The 14,046-nt window shown below is 50.5% G+C and overlaps 1 protein-coding gene across 1 annotated transcript in view; it reads right to left on the bottom strand.

The window, feature by feature from the left end:
* The window catches only part of mgat5 (alpha-1,6-mannosylglycoprotein 6-beta-N-acetylglucosaminyltransferase), a 43,404-nt gene extending 30,739 nt beyond the window's left edge, over window positions 1–12,665 (bottom strand). Inside the window, exons 1-2 of the mRNA XM_084667914.1 lie at window positions 12,354–12,665; window positions 6,396–6,560 (exon numbers count right to left, since the gene is read on the bottom strand). Of these exons, the coding sequence (XP_084524040.1) occupies window positions 6,396–6,560; window positions 12,354–12,594 (406 nt within the window). The 5' untranslated portion in view covers window positions 12,595–12,665. The remainder of the gene's footprint in view (window positions 1–6,395; window positions 6,561–12,353) is intronic.
* Window positions 12,666–14,046: the final 1,381 nt, after the last annotated feature.

Below are 14,046 nucleotides of genomic sequence, written 5' to 3'. Positions count from 1 at the left end.
TGGAGGGGAGAGGTCTTCCAGGCCTGGGTCCTGGCTCTCTGGAGGGGAGAGGTCTTCCAGGCCTGGGTCCTGGCTCTCTGGAGGGGAGAGGTCTTCCAGGCCTGGGTCCTGGCTCTCTGGAGGGGAGAGGTCTTCCAGGCCTGGGTCCTGGCTCTCTGGAGGGGAGAGGTCTTCCAGGCCTGGGTCCTGGCTCTCTGGAGGGGAGAGGTCTTCCAGGCCTGGGTCCTGGCTCTCTGGAGGGGAGAGGTCTTCCAGGCCTGGGTCCTGGCTCTCTGGAGGGGAGAGGTCTTCCAGGCCTGGGTCCTGGCTCTCTGGAGGGGAGAGGTCTTCCAGGCCTGGGTCCTGGCTCTCTGGAGGGGAGAGGTCTTCCAGGCCTGGGTCCTGGCTCTCTGCAGAGGATCTGATCACTACAACTGAGGAGAGACAGTCCCATGAGGCTGGCAACAGCCAAAAGCTTTAATTATCTCTGATCATCTGTGATGAATCACTACTCCCACACACACACACATCTCCTCTATTCAGCCAAACAAAATTTAAACAAGCTGGAGTCAAAACATGAAGCATAAACTGCATGGATAGCAGAGCTGAGCCCCGAGGGAAGCCAATGGGAACAGAGGAGGAAGGAGAAGGAGCCAATGGGGAGTGAGAAGGAAGGAGGAGGAGCCGATGGGGACTGAGGAGGAAAGAGGAGGAGGGCGGTTTGGAATAACTTTGATGAGGAGATACGACTTCCTCCATGATCACCTTGTGTTTGCATGTCACAGGAGAGGTGAGGAAGCTCTGGCGGGCTGCCCGGACCTTGACGACGGAGCTTGACCAGACCTTGAAACAACAGAGTACAGCCTGAAGCGTACTGGAGAAGGGAGGCTTGGAGTGCACCAGCTCCAGGAGCAGAGAACGTCAACACACTCCAGAATTAGCTGTTGAAATGTGTAAAAACGCTCTTCTCCCTTCAAATCTGTATTTAAAGATGCCGACCTAATCTCGCAGCTATGTGAAGCGGGGCCAAGCTGTTGCGGCCACATCCCCAGCATGCTGTTCATGTTTCTCGTTTCCCCAAGACTGCTAACCCTAAATCCTTGTTACAACAAAAGCCAAATGTCTATTTGAATATGGTGAACACAGGCTGGTTTCCACTCCCCGGGGATGTGGGATGTGGCTGCCTGCTTCAGACAAACAACAGGGCATGGGGGGAGAGAAGGAGAGACATGGATATAGCGTGAGACAGAGAAACAGATAGAGTTACGGGGAAACGGAACAGATCACGTGGGTTGGGCAGTGGCCTGAAGTCTTCAGATGTAGTTTCAACCCATCTTTCCCAGGCATTGCTCCTGAATGAATAAGACGTGTGGAGTGTATGCGATAGTGTGTGTGCGTGTGTATGAGATAGTGTGTGTGTGATAGTGAGTGTGTGGGTGGGTGTGTGTGTATGAGATAGTGTGTGGGTGGGTGAGTGTGTATGTGCGCATGTGGCAGCGTGGTACTGTGAGGTGACAACATCAGTTCGTTTCCTTCAGGCAAAGTTTGCTGATTTGCCTACTTGTACACGTACAAATGGGGCCTGCTTTTCATAACAGCAAAGATCTCTCCGGGGACGCCAGAGTTTGGCAGAGGAGATAGGGGGGAAAACAACGCCTTCCAGCCGCTTTCCAGCAGATGCTGAGCTGGCTGCGACACTGGGTCTGAGTGCTGCAGAACGCCAGCAACCATGGCTTGTGTCCGGAACAGGCATCATCGTCCCATGGGCCGCGCAGGTGCACGCAGGGGGGCCGCTCTGTTCCAGGAGATGAAGGCAAACGCAAACGCACACAGGGGGGGGGGGGGGGGGTTGGAAAGTATTTTCTTCTCGCTATTCAAAGTGTCAAAGCCGACCGACTGTCGTTTGGATAGGCACGTCTCTCAACGGCCAGACTAGGAACCTGACAAGGGTTTTGAAGTCTTTGTGGTGCTGTAGCAGTCGAACAGGCTGCATCTGGAATCTGCTTAGACAGCTGGGAGGAGGAAGAGGAGGAAGGAGAAAGAAGGAGGGCTATGACACAGCAGTTGTGCTTGCTCTCGGGGGGGGGGTGAAGGTGCTAATGCAAATACACATTACAAATAGTCCTCATCAAGTACTCATCAATGATACATACGTATTTTTGAAAATAAATGGAAAATATATTTTTCAAACCGTTAGAAACTTTCTTTTAAAAACATAGTTCAAATCTTTTGAATTCTTTTTTTTCTTTTCTTCAGTTTGGGACAGTTCATTTTGCACTTCCGGACAGTACTGGGCAGTGAGGAAACAAAGTTAGTTGCGAGCCCTGGGTACAGGGTTACTATTTTACTACGCTCCAGGTTTCCATTTTCTCAACAATCCTTACGTCATGAAGTGCTGCTGTAGTTGTGTAGCTCACCAGTAAGAAGCACTGCAGGCTGTGCATCATCCATCATACAACATCATCAAACTGTGTGTTGAGGCCCTCTGCCTGTTCAGCCAGCCCTGCTCCAGCCCCGACGTGTTCCCCTCAGAGACATGCTGACAGCTCCCCACGCCAGGGCTGTCTGCCACACAAGCTGAGAGGGCAAAGGTCACCAAGGACGCTGAGCCATGCCACGGATTAGCAGAGGTGACGTTCTCACAGTGGGGGCAGGAAAAACATGTGTGTGTGTGTGAGGGGGGGGAGGTTAGGGGGGGGGGGGGGGAGTTAGGGGGAAGCTGAAAACAGCATCTCACTTGCCATGTCTATGATACCCTGTCAGTTGTGGGTGAACACACATCTTGATGCTTCACGTTTTAACACACTGACTGTCGGGGGCCTCAGCCCTCATGAGCGTGGTGGGAGTGCCCTGCTGACTGCTGTGGACAGCAGCACAAGGGAGGGGGAGGGAAAGGGGCTGTCGAGACTAGTAAGTGGTCGACTAAGGCGATCTCGACGTGTAGCACAGAGCAGATTCCGGGCAGTGGGAAGCTGTGAAGATTGAAGGTGTTCGGTTTGTTCACGAGGGCCGTCAGATTGAATTGTGTCCGTGGGTGATGCATGTGTGTTTGGCAGCGGGCAGCATCTGTCCACACCTGATTAGTATTGATTGGGGACTCGGAGCACTCGCAGAGAAAAAGCTTTGTCCGGTGAAACCGTAATGGACACCACAAATTCTATTTAGACCAAACAAACAGCTTTCACTAATTGTCTGGGACACATCCTGCAGAACTACTTAAGAAACTCAGAGAAGTAAAACATATCATGGGTGTCATGTCAGCTAAATAACGCTTATTCAGGTGAGTTGCTAAATATTTGTACGGCTTTTTGTACGTCATCATGCCCCTCCCCACGTCCTCTTCCGACCCGAGACTTCCCCTGCACCCCCGCACTCCCGCTCTGCCTCCTCCCTCTTCAAGAGAGTCATCTCAGACAGAAGCCGTTGTCTGAGCCACACTTGAGTGGGTTTGTTTACAGTGTTATGACAGGCTTGACTGAGGTGTGATGCATTATGGTCTCCGCTTTGTTCTTTTGACTTTTTCTTTGCCTTGTGGCGTCGTTGGAAACCTCAGCCGTCGACGCTCGCTGGCGAACTGCCGCACCCCTACAGCTAGACAGACAGACAGGCAGACAGGCAGACAGGCAGACAGGCAGACAGACAAAGAGACGGCCCCTTCTGGGCTGATATGGGCCCTTCTGCTCACTGGTTCCTGCAGGCACAGCTTCAATAAAACACTCTTCTCTCTCTACAAATCACACCGCCAGGCACACGGGCGTGCCAAGAGCAACATCAACACCTTTCAACAGTGTCTGGGGTGGGGGGGGGGGGTGGGGAGAGAAAGCTCCCGCCAGGCCAATCTCAGGAGCCCAGAACCAGGTCTTTCATCCCATTACAGCCCCTCCATGAGCCTGATTACATTTCAACTCTGGGATCGCGCTCCGGAGGATCACGCCGCGATGGCCGTGATTGGTCACATTGACAGGGAACAGACAGACAAATGTCCACACCAAGGTCGGGAAAAAACACTACAGCACCCCCGCCACTGCCTCCCCCCGCCACTGCCTCCCCCAGCCACTGCCTCCCCCCGCCACTGCCTCCCCCCGCCACTGCCTCCCCCCGCCACTGCCTCCCCCAGCCACTGCCTCCCCCAGCCACTGCCTCCCCCAGCCACTGCCTCCCCCCGCCACTGCCTCCCCCCGCCACTGCCTCCCCCCGCCACTGCCTCCCCCCGCCACTGCCTCCCCCCGCCACTGCCTCCCCCCGCCACTGCCTCCCAGCAACCCTCACAGAGATGGCATCCAGATTGAGTTGTTGTGTGCTGGGGAGGACCTATGTGTCTCTGCCCAGTAGACTGATGACAGAGCCAGATGGCAGAGGCCGATACAGTAGCATAGGCTGATAGCAGGGCCAAACAGTAAAGCAAATCAGAAGGGGAGAAGGAGGGTGGGTAGGGTGGTGGGGGTGGGGGGTAGGGAGAAGGAGGGTGGGTAGGGTGGTGGGGGTGGGGGGTAGGGAGAAGGAGGGTGGGTAGGGTGGTGAGGGTGGGGGGTAGGGAGAAGGAGGGTGGGTAGGGTGGTGAGGGTGGGGGGTAGGGAGAAGGAGGGTGGGTAGGGTGGTGAGGGTGGGGGGTAGGGAGAAGGAGGGTGGGTTGGGTGGTGAGGGTAGGGAGAAGGAGGGTGGGTAGGGTGGTGAGGGTGGGGGGTAGGGAGAAGGAGGGTGGGTAGGGTGGTGAGGGTGGGGGGTAGGGAGAAGGAGGGTGGGTAGGGTGGTGAGGGTGGGGGGTAGGGAGAAGGAGGGGGGTGGGTAGGGTGGTGAGGGTGGGGGGTAGGGAGAAGGAGGGTGGGTAGGGTGGTGAGGGTGGGGGGTAGGGAGAAGGAGGGTGGGTAGGTTGGTGGGGGTGGGGGGTAGGGAGAAGGAGGGTGGGTAGGGTGGTGAGGGTGGGGGGTAGGGAGAAGGAGGGTGGGTAGGTTGGTGGGGGTGGGGGGTTGGGAGAAGGAGGGTGGGTAGGGTGGTGAGGGTGGGGGGTAGGGAGAAGGAGGGTGGGTAGGGTGGTGAGGGTGGGGGGTAGGGAGAAGGACTCGGGTCTGTAGGATCCAGCAGCAGAAGGAGCAGCATCCCCATCTGCTCCATCTAGATAGCAGCCGCTCCACAGCCAGGCGTGTTCCCTTCACTGTCCAGATACTATCTGAGTAATTGCTTCCAGCCCGTGGAGCGTGGGCCCGGCCTGCCATGCTGGGCAGGGCTGCTGCTGCCATGCTGGGCAGGACACCGCGCTCTGCTTTGACGGAGCCATTAGCCGACTGACTTAACAAGGAGAGAGGGAGGAACCAGACACAAGGCTTCAGAAATGGCCTCCTCGGAAGAGCTTTGACGTTTTCAAGAAAGGAGGGGGAGGGGGGGGGGGAGGATGTGCAAAATGCGTGAGACAAGACAAACTCCAAGGGAAGTGACGGTGGTTGCAGAACACACAGCATGCTGTTGTATGAGCTGTGGAAACCACAGAGCGACCCTGACAGACCAGCTACCCCATCCTGCTTGTGCTCCAATGAGAAAGAGCAGAGAGAGCAGAGAGAGCAGAAAGAGCAGAAAGAGCAAGAGAGAGCGAGAGAGAGCGAGAGAGAGCGAGAGAGAGCGAGAGAGCGAGAGAGAGCGAGAGAGAGCGAGAGAGAGCGAGAGAGAGCGAGAGAGAGCGAGAGAGAGAGAGAGAGAGAGAGGAGAGAGGAGAGAGCGGACAGAGGAGAGAGAGGAGAGAGAGCAGAGGCAGATTTGCTCATTAAGAATCCAGGACGTGCTAACACCACACAGAATAAACCCTCCTCTGTCCTGCTCCAACTTTATAACTCAATCGTCGTAATCTCATTATGTTGACTTTCCAGCACCACATAAGGGCTCCATTTAAAACACTAAATACCTCACCAACTACTGAAAGAGAGTCCCTGGACTCAAAAAAACAAACACTTGATTTTCACAGCTCGCAAATTCATCAAGTTAAAACTGCCTGGATAATCAATGATAGCCGACACAAGGTCCACTCTGAGTGAATGGGCTTGTTTGTTCAAAGCCGTGTGATGGGTTGGACGTGCGACTACGGGGAATTTAGTTAAGGTAGAGACGACAGCCATTTCATCCAGGAAATGGTACCGCAGCTGGGGAAAAAACATTTTCATTTACAATGAAAAGTGTTAGCTTTCAACACTGCTAGAACAACCCACACAGTATGGTATCAGAGTCTGGACTTGAGGGAAAACCTTAGACTGAGCATGTTGGAATTGATATGAACTCATCTCCCCGCCTTCTTGGGGGGGGGGCTTCCGAAATGCCCTTGAAACCCTCTCAACCTGTCAGCGTACTGTACTTGATAGACCAATGGATTGAATCCAAAAAGACAAGGCAGTGGCCGTCTGTTGTAGCGTTGACAGGAGAGCGCCACTCACCGGCCACGTTGACCTTCCCTGCGTTGGTGGCGCTGGGGGCGGCTGTGCTGGTGCCCGACGTCAGGTTGGCGCCCGTGCCGTTGTAGATGTTCTCCACCTTGGACTCCAGCTTGCCGAGTCGCAGCATGATGTTGTCCAGCAGCACGGCCAGGGTCTTCTTCAGATCTGCACCCCAGGAAGCAGCAAACAGCACAGTTAGTGGGCATGCTCCACCAGGAGCACAACTGGAGTGACTCGACCTTGTTTTGGGGTTTTTTTTAGGCCTTTGTACATCTAAAAAGGATGTTCTTCAGATTTGCAGACAAGAAGATACAAAAGAACAACAGTGAAGAACCCTGGTCAGAGATGGGCATAGCCAACTGGAATTCACTTCCAGTTGACCTCTTAATATGCAGCAAAGTCAGTTCCATTGAAATAAACAGTGGGCGGTTTTAATAGCACAAACAATATTCTGTCTGGTTTGCGGTAAATGAAGCCCCAACATATTAAAGGCTTACTGTCATTTACTAAAGAACGATAAGGAGGGAGAATAATACAGTCTACACAAGCAGGGTAATGCGCCTGAAAAACCTCCAGGATTTCTGCCTGGGGAAAAGAGCTTCCTATTTTTACCATCATAAACGGACTGATCAATATATCATTATGGTGCGACTAAGTTTCCTCCACAGAGACAGCAGGCTCGTCTTTCTCTAGAGATAGAAGGGAAGGAGAGAACCGGGGCGTTCCAGCCCAACAATAAGTCATCGGATTTCAGGCTCCCAGCTAGGGGATTCATCTAAATGCAAAAACGAACTGCAGTGTCTTTCAATGTGACCTTGGTGGTTCATTGGGGTCTGTGGGCATGTGCTTACCCCAGAACCTGGGCAGCAGTGTGGGGAGGAGGGAGGACACTGTGAAGCACTCACACGCGGCTGGCATTCACAATGACATCATCACTGTTCTGATACCATTTAAGGACAAGCCGGCCAAGCAGAAGATGACATTTTTGCACACAGTCCTTAATGGAATCCCTCTATAACCTACAGCAAACATTATGACATTTAGTTTGAAACAGAAAAATATATCAAGCCACTACAGCTACTGCCAGTACAGTAGGAAATTGAAACTGTACAAAACCGTGTCTGGGTAAATAACCTTTTGCTGTGCATTAAGGACCTTGAGTACTTTTTCTGGACAGCACATTGAATGTACGTCTCCATTATTACTAAAGTAGGTCAGATGTGGCCCGAGGTCTTTCGTCTTCAGCTAGGTGTAAAATAATAACAACCCCTCAGCAACTTGACAGTTTTAGTAGCTGAACCCAACACAAGGAATTCTAGAATCATCTTTAATATTTTAGCATCGTCATTAATCATGGGACAGAGAATAATTAAGGGAGACAGACAGACGGAGAGAGTGACAGGGAGAGAGAGTGACAGACACAGAGAGGGACAGAGACAGAGAGAGACAGAGAGAGACAGAGAGAGACAGAGAGAGACAGAGAGAGAGAGAGAGAGAGAGAGAGAGAGAGAGAGAGAGAAGGAAACTGCTGTTTTTTAGGTGGGCTTGGCAGCAGAAGCCGATGCCCACAGCCAGTACTGGACGACAAGGAACAAATCAACTGGAAAGTGAGAGTGGCCTCCTTGCCAAGGCATCCGACTGAACATAATTGGAAACAATGGAATGTGCCCACGCAGACCAGAAGGCTCAGTGACTGAGCGAGCCACCTCCCATCTTGGATCTTGGTATGAGCATGAGCACAGGACGGCTGTCTTCACTTCCTGGTCCAGCCTTTCAGTAAAGAACTGTGCTCAACCAAGATAGGAAGCTGGGTCACCAGTCACTATCAATGAACAGGAATAACGTCCACACAGACGGAATGTGATACATCAGGAATGAGAGACTGCACTGCAGCAGGATGAATAGTCTGCACTACCTTTACAAGGAATGAGGAATGAAATGATGCTTGCGGTGTCTGACTCATTCGATAATACAGACCAGCAATGTCTGATGGAGGCTCAGAGAGTGACTCATCCTATCAGCAATTGCCTCCAATACGGCCTCAGAGGCCTCGAGACAAATGATATGCCCATCATTGCTCTGACCCCCTTGATCAGCCAAGCATGCTCGCTTCTTTCAAAAGGGGGACCAGCCGACAATCAAGTAGCCTGTTCTACTAATTGCTGTCTAAATATTTCCAGCAAGCAGACAAAACAGCCAAAGCAAACAAGACAGCAGAGTGAACTAACCGTCTCAAACTAATTTGCACTCTGTTGGTAACATAACAAATCAGTTCAGATTGTTGAGCTTGTTTTCCTAAAGTAGGCCAACATCAATGAAATACAAAAAACTAATATATATATATATATATATATATATATATATATATATATATATATATATATATATATATATATATATATATATATATATATATATATATATATATATATATATATATATATATATATTAAAAGAAAACACATAAAAGCTTGTTTATGAGGCAACAAAAAAGCAATATAGTGCTCAGCGGGAAAAATAAGCAAATCATTATCCTTCATTTGTTGATAACGGGAAGGCAAATCCAGCAGGACTTTGTCCGACTGACAGATGGGATGTTGTAATCTACTCCATATTCCCGAGGTGCAGAGCGTTCAATGCTGACCTGGTGAGGCTGGTGAGGCTTCACCACGTGACCGTGGTGAAGAAGACCTCTGTATCCATCTCACACGCCATATCAGACACCTGGGGCCAAGAGTCAGGATTAAAACTGGGATTTAAACGCTACATTCATGCTATCTGCATCATGAGACCAACTTGCTCTCGTTCTTTAGCGTTCTGCATGCCAGGATAACTGAGGCAACATCCCAAAGCACATACCCTTTTTGTGGTAAGATTTATTTCGCAGTGATTCAATAAGAAGGCTTGAAAATGACGTTGGTATCTGACCATGTTAATGGTAAATATCTGCTGACACTATGGAACGAGCTTCAAAATCTACAACATAAAAGTTTACAAGAAGTTGTACACTGCACACTAAAAAGGAACCGGGGGTGAGGAGAAGGACGTCCCAGAATGCACCTGTGATCTATCCCTTGCCCCTCTCCTCCATCATGGTAGCAACCCGGACGCCATCATCCCCACAGGGCCCTGGTCTGACAACACATTCCACCTGTCCCTGTCACGAAGGTAGGTAACCCCACACCTGCCCGTTACTACAACAGTAGCATTGTTCATCAAGTGTGTCAGGTGACAACAAACCCAGCAGCCAAAACGTCCCATTCTGTCTGTTCCGTGTCTGGTAGATTTGAGAAAGATCAGATGACATCAAATCTCGCAGAACCGGTTATTACTTCACCAATTACAAAACAGCATCAGTGGCCCTTGAAGGCCGGGGCGGGGAGCTGGGGCAGAAAACTCATATTGAGATGCTTGTCATCCACTCAGGCTGGTAACTGGTCGAAACATGACTGTCTTCAGTACACAGTAGGTCACAGTAGGATCTACAGAATGAAAATTCAAAATTAAAATGAGCCTGTATATAAACCTACTAATAAGACACTGTCTGATCCACTGGTTGCTGATTAATATAAGGAAATACGAAATCCGTAATTCCTCTAGGCTAATGGCAGGGCTGCACAGTCCTCAGTGATGGCGCGCACTGCCTCCACAGAGCTGAACTTTGAGCAGCTTGCTGTCACAGAGCGGTAGGGTATGCCTTTATCCCCTGCACTAGCATCTAGCCAAGCCATGATTACATTTGCACCAGAGAGAGGCAGGAATTGAGTGAGGGGAAAAAGCAGGAAAGAACCAGAATGTCAAGTCCTCACTTTGCATAGTCACTAAGCTACTGGAAAAGGGGTCAACTTGACAGAACTAAAAATAGTCATGCACTTCTTAAAAAAACGTTTTCCTCCAATTGTAGACACAATGTCATCAACCTTGCATTGCTTTTCAATAAACAGTATACGGTTATGGTTGCAGTCTTGACATTTTACTTCAGCAAGCACTTCTTCCAGGTTAGAAAATTATCGGTTCCAAAGGAACAAACAGCACTGAATCACCACATAGAACAGCCTTGCTCTTTTCATAACTGGATACAATGTCACTGGGCTTTCACTGAGAGCTAAAGCAGATGGTATAATTCCTCTTAAATGCATTTGTTATGACAAATTCCAATCTGGAGACGCAAGCATTAAAAATACAAAGTCATTCATTCCAGTTCATAATTTAAAAAAAAAATCTAATCAAGACACAGGATGGATCCCCATGAACTTTCTTAGAGGAGGGTCTTGCTACAGCTTCAGGCCTCTAATCGATGACAAAAATTGGTTACATGGCAGTAAACTGGAAACACAGCTACTGTTTCGGTAAACAATGAGTATCTGGTAAATGCAACAGGGTTTGGTCTAACATCATTCTAACCAGCGTGCATCACCAAGGTCTGTCAAATGCACTCCTATCTGCACAGAGCATCTGCATTAGGGTCGCCACGACTACACTAGACACGGCTGGAACAGAGGAGCCTCCAGAATACTGTTTGCACTAAACCAATTTCATGCTTCTCTACAGATAATTACTCTCATGGTTTGGGACCTTAAGTAATTACATTTAGCTAATTATATCATAATACAGATCTGTGATAGAGGCTGGGATTTCTCTAAACCATTTAACAAAGGATTTCAGGTCATTAGCAAAGGTGGGAGTATGCTGGCCCGTTTCAGACAGTCTGAGGGGAAAAAAGGAAAAACGAATGGGTTTTTTCAATGTAGTATGGCATCTCTGAACCAACCAAGCATACATTTCTAACATGAAGCTTAAGGGGAACATGAGTAGCTAAATGCTGCTGGTTTCGTCCCGTAAACAAAGAGCTGTGGCGGTCAGGGGAGTAGAGGAGGGGGAACAGAGCGACAGGAGGTGTCTGAGTGATTGCGTGGTCCGGTCGGAGAAAGCCCTTGTTGAAAGACAGATCAAATTAGTCTTTGGCTTTTCACAGCCCGGGAGTCACAGAAGGCCAGTGGGTAACAGGCTAACATCACGCCTTGATCTTGTTGCTTTGCTGCGCATTAAAGAGCAATCAATTTCAATCTCCAAGTTTCTAATGAAGCTTCGCATCGAACCAAAACGGGTCTGTTAATGGCATGAATAACTTATTGATGTCTTAAGTCACCGGGTGCTACTAAGATTATGGAGAAATACAGCAGCACCTTTGTTTTTTTCATTTCAGGTCTGCAGCAGAGATGACCCTCCTGACCCTGATCATTACAAACACTTTGTGGTTCTATAGTTTCGGGACACTTATTTCTTTCTTCTTTTTTTTTATCTAGAGCTTCAGAAACTCCCTTTCAAAGCTATGTTCCGAACGCTTCAGATGCTTTTCAGTCTTGGCCGGCATCCTTACAATCTGAAGCCGGCTGTGGAGTCGAGAACGTTTGTAGAACAAAGGAAGACGGTTGTTTTAGCGAGGCAGTTGTAGTAGGGCGCTCGTGGGGTCTAGGTGCGGTGTGTATGTAAGCTTGACAGCTAGTGGGTTAGAGTTAGTCTGACCCCCCCCCCTCCATGGTGGGTGCATGGAGGTGTGAATGAGTTAGTCTGACCCCCCCCCTCCATGGTGGGTGCCCGGAGGTGTGAATGAGTTAGTCTGACACCCCCCCCCCTCCATGGTGGGTGCATGGAGGTGTGAATGAGTTAGTCTGACACCCCCCCCCCTCCATGGTGGGTGCATGGAGATGTGAATGAGTTAGTCTGACCCCCCCCCCCCCTCCATGGTGGGTGCATGGAGGTGTGAATGAGTTAGTCTGACCCCCCCCCCCCCCTCCATGGTGGGTGCATGGAGGTGTGAATGAGTTAGTCTGACCCCCCACCCCCCCTCCATGGGGGGTGCATGGAGGTGTGAATGAGTTAGTCTGACCCCCCCCCCTCCATGGTGGGTGCATGGAGGTGTGAATGAGTTAGTCTGACCCCCCACCCCCCACTCACCATAGGCTGTCATAGTTCCAACGTAGGGCCCATCCATGACGCTCTGGTTCTCCTCGGCCAGGGCCTTGATGTAGCGCTTGCTCAGGTCCAGGATCTGCTGCCTGAGCATGGTGCTGCTCTCGTGGGTGGCGCGCTGCTGGATGGTGAAGTGCAGCAGCATCATCCCCCAGATGAAGCCGAAACTCACCAGGAAGAATCCCAGCTTCTGGGACGACAGCTTCCACAGGTAGGGCGTCGCCATGGTGACCGGGAAGTGGAGGGGAGCAGAGCGCCGCCGCAAACGGGGTCGTCGGCTCCAGCAGGTGCGTGCGATTGAACGATCGTTCGTGTGTGTGGGGGTGGGGATGGGGTGGGGGGAGGGTTGGAGGCAGGGGAGGGAGGACGGATCAGGAAGGGAGGCGGGGCATGATGCTGCTTCAGGGGACCGTCCTCAACGACACGCTCTCTGCCAGTCGCTCAGTCGGGCCTGTGTCCAGGTCCAGCACCAGGCTGCATTCTAGAGGGAGGAGGGGAGACACATCAGCTCAGTGTTAGGATAGCAGAGAGCAGCAGAGTTAGACCATGGTGAGACACATTTACATTTAGTCACTTAGCAGACGCTCTTATCCAGAGCGACTTATAGTAAGTACAGGGAAATTCCCACCAAGGCAAGTAGGGTGAAGTGCCTTGCCCAGGGACACAATGTCATTTTTCAAAGGAATGGAACCGGCAACCTTCTGATTGGTAGGCCTGATTCCCTAACCACTCAGCCATCTGACCCCCCTTTCCAGCTCTCAACTGAAGAACACTGCAGTAGGTCATAATGTCACCAAATGTGAACGACCTCGAATAGCTGTGTTATTTGAGTTAGTTCATTCAAATACCAATACTATGTTGTGATATCCATTTTTCTTAGAAGATGTTTAGCAGCCAAATTGTCAGACATCTTTTTAAAGGCTTTATTTCTCAGGTCTCAGGGGATACGGGCTCCATCAATAGAAGTGAGACAACTTTAGACAACCTACAGGATGAGGTGGCACTGTCTACAATGATAAACTCTGTCCACACAGAGATGGAGAATTTGTAAACAGGCACTACTTCAACCTTGAGCATTCTGGTTATCTTACTAGTACATTAACATGCTAAAACTGCCCTGAGGGCCTTTATTCTGGTTCTTTCTTATTCCCCTCCTCTTGTCCCCTGGTCGAGGGGCTCTTATCCTGGGGCCTGTGCACGGTGCCAGGGCCCTCTCTCCTGAAGGAGGGCTATCTCCTTGTCCTGAAGGAAGGCTATCTCCTTGTCCTAAAGGAAGGCTATCTCCTTTTCCTGAAGGAGGGCTATCTCCTTGTCCTGAAGGAGGGCTATCTCCTTGTCCTGAAGGAGGGCTATCTCCTTGTCCTGAAGGAGGGCTATCTCCATGTCCTGAAGGAAGGCTATCTCCATGTCCTGAAGGAAGGCTATCTCCTTGTCCTAAAGGACGGCTATCTCCTTTTCCTGAAGGAGGGCTATCTCCTTGTCCTAAAGGAGGGCTATCTCCTTGTCCTGAAGGAAGGCTATCTCCTTGTCCTGAAGGAAGGCTATCTCCTTGTCCTGAAGGAAGGCTATCTCCTTGTCCTGAAGGAAGTATATCTCCTTGTCCTGGAGGAGGGCTATCTCCTTGTCCTGGAGGAGGGCTATCTCCTTGTCCTGGAGGAGGGCTATCTCCTTGTCCTGG

This window comes from Hypomesus nipponensis, chromosome 12, assembly GCF_054491055.1.
Source record: "Hypomesus nipponensis isolate SF chromosome 12, ASM5449105v1, whole genome shotgun sequence".
In the NCBI taxonomy this organism is placed as follows: Eukaryota; Metazoa; Chordata; class Actinopteri; order Osmeriformes; family Osmeridae; genus Hypomesus; species Hypomesus nipponensis.
This window is presented reverse-complemented; position numbering and strand designations above follow the sequence as displayed.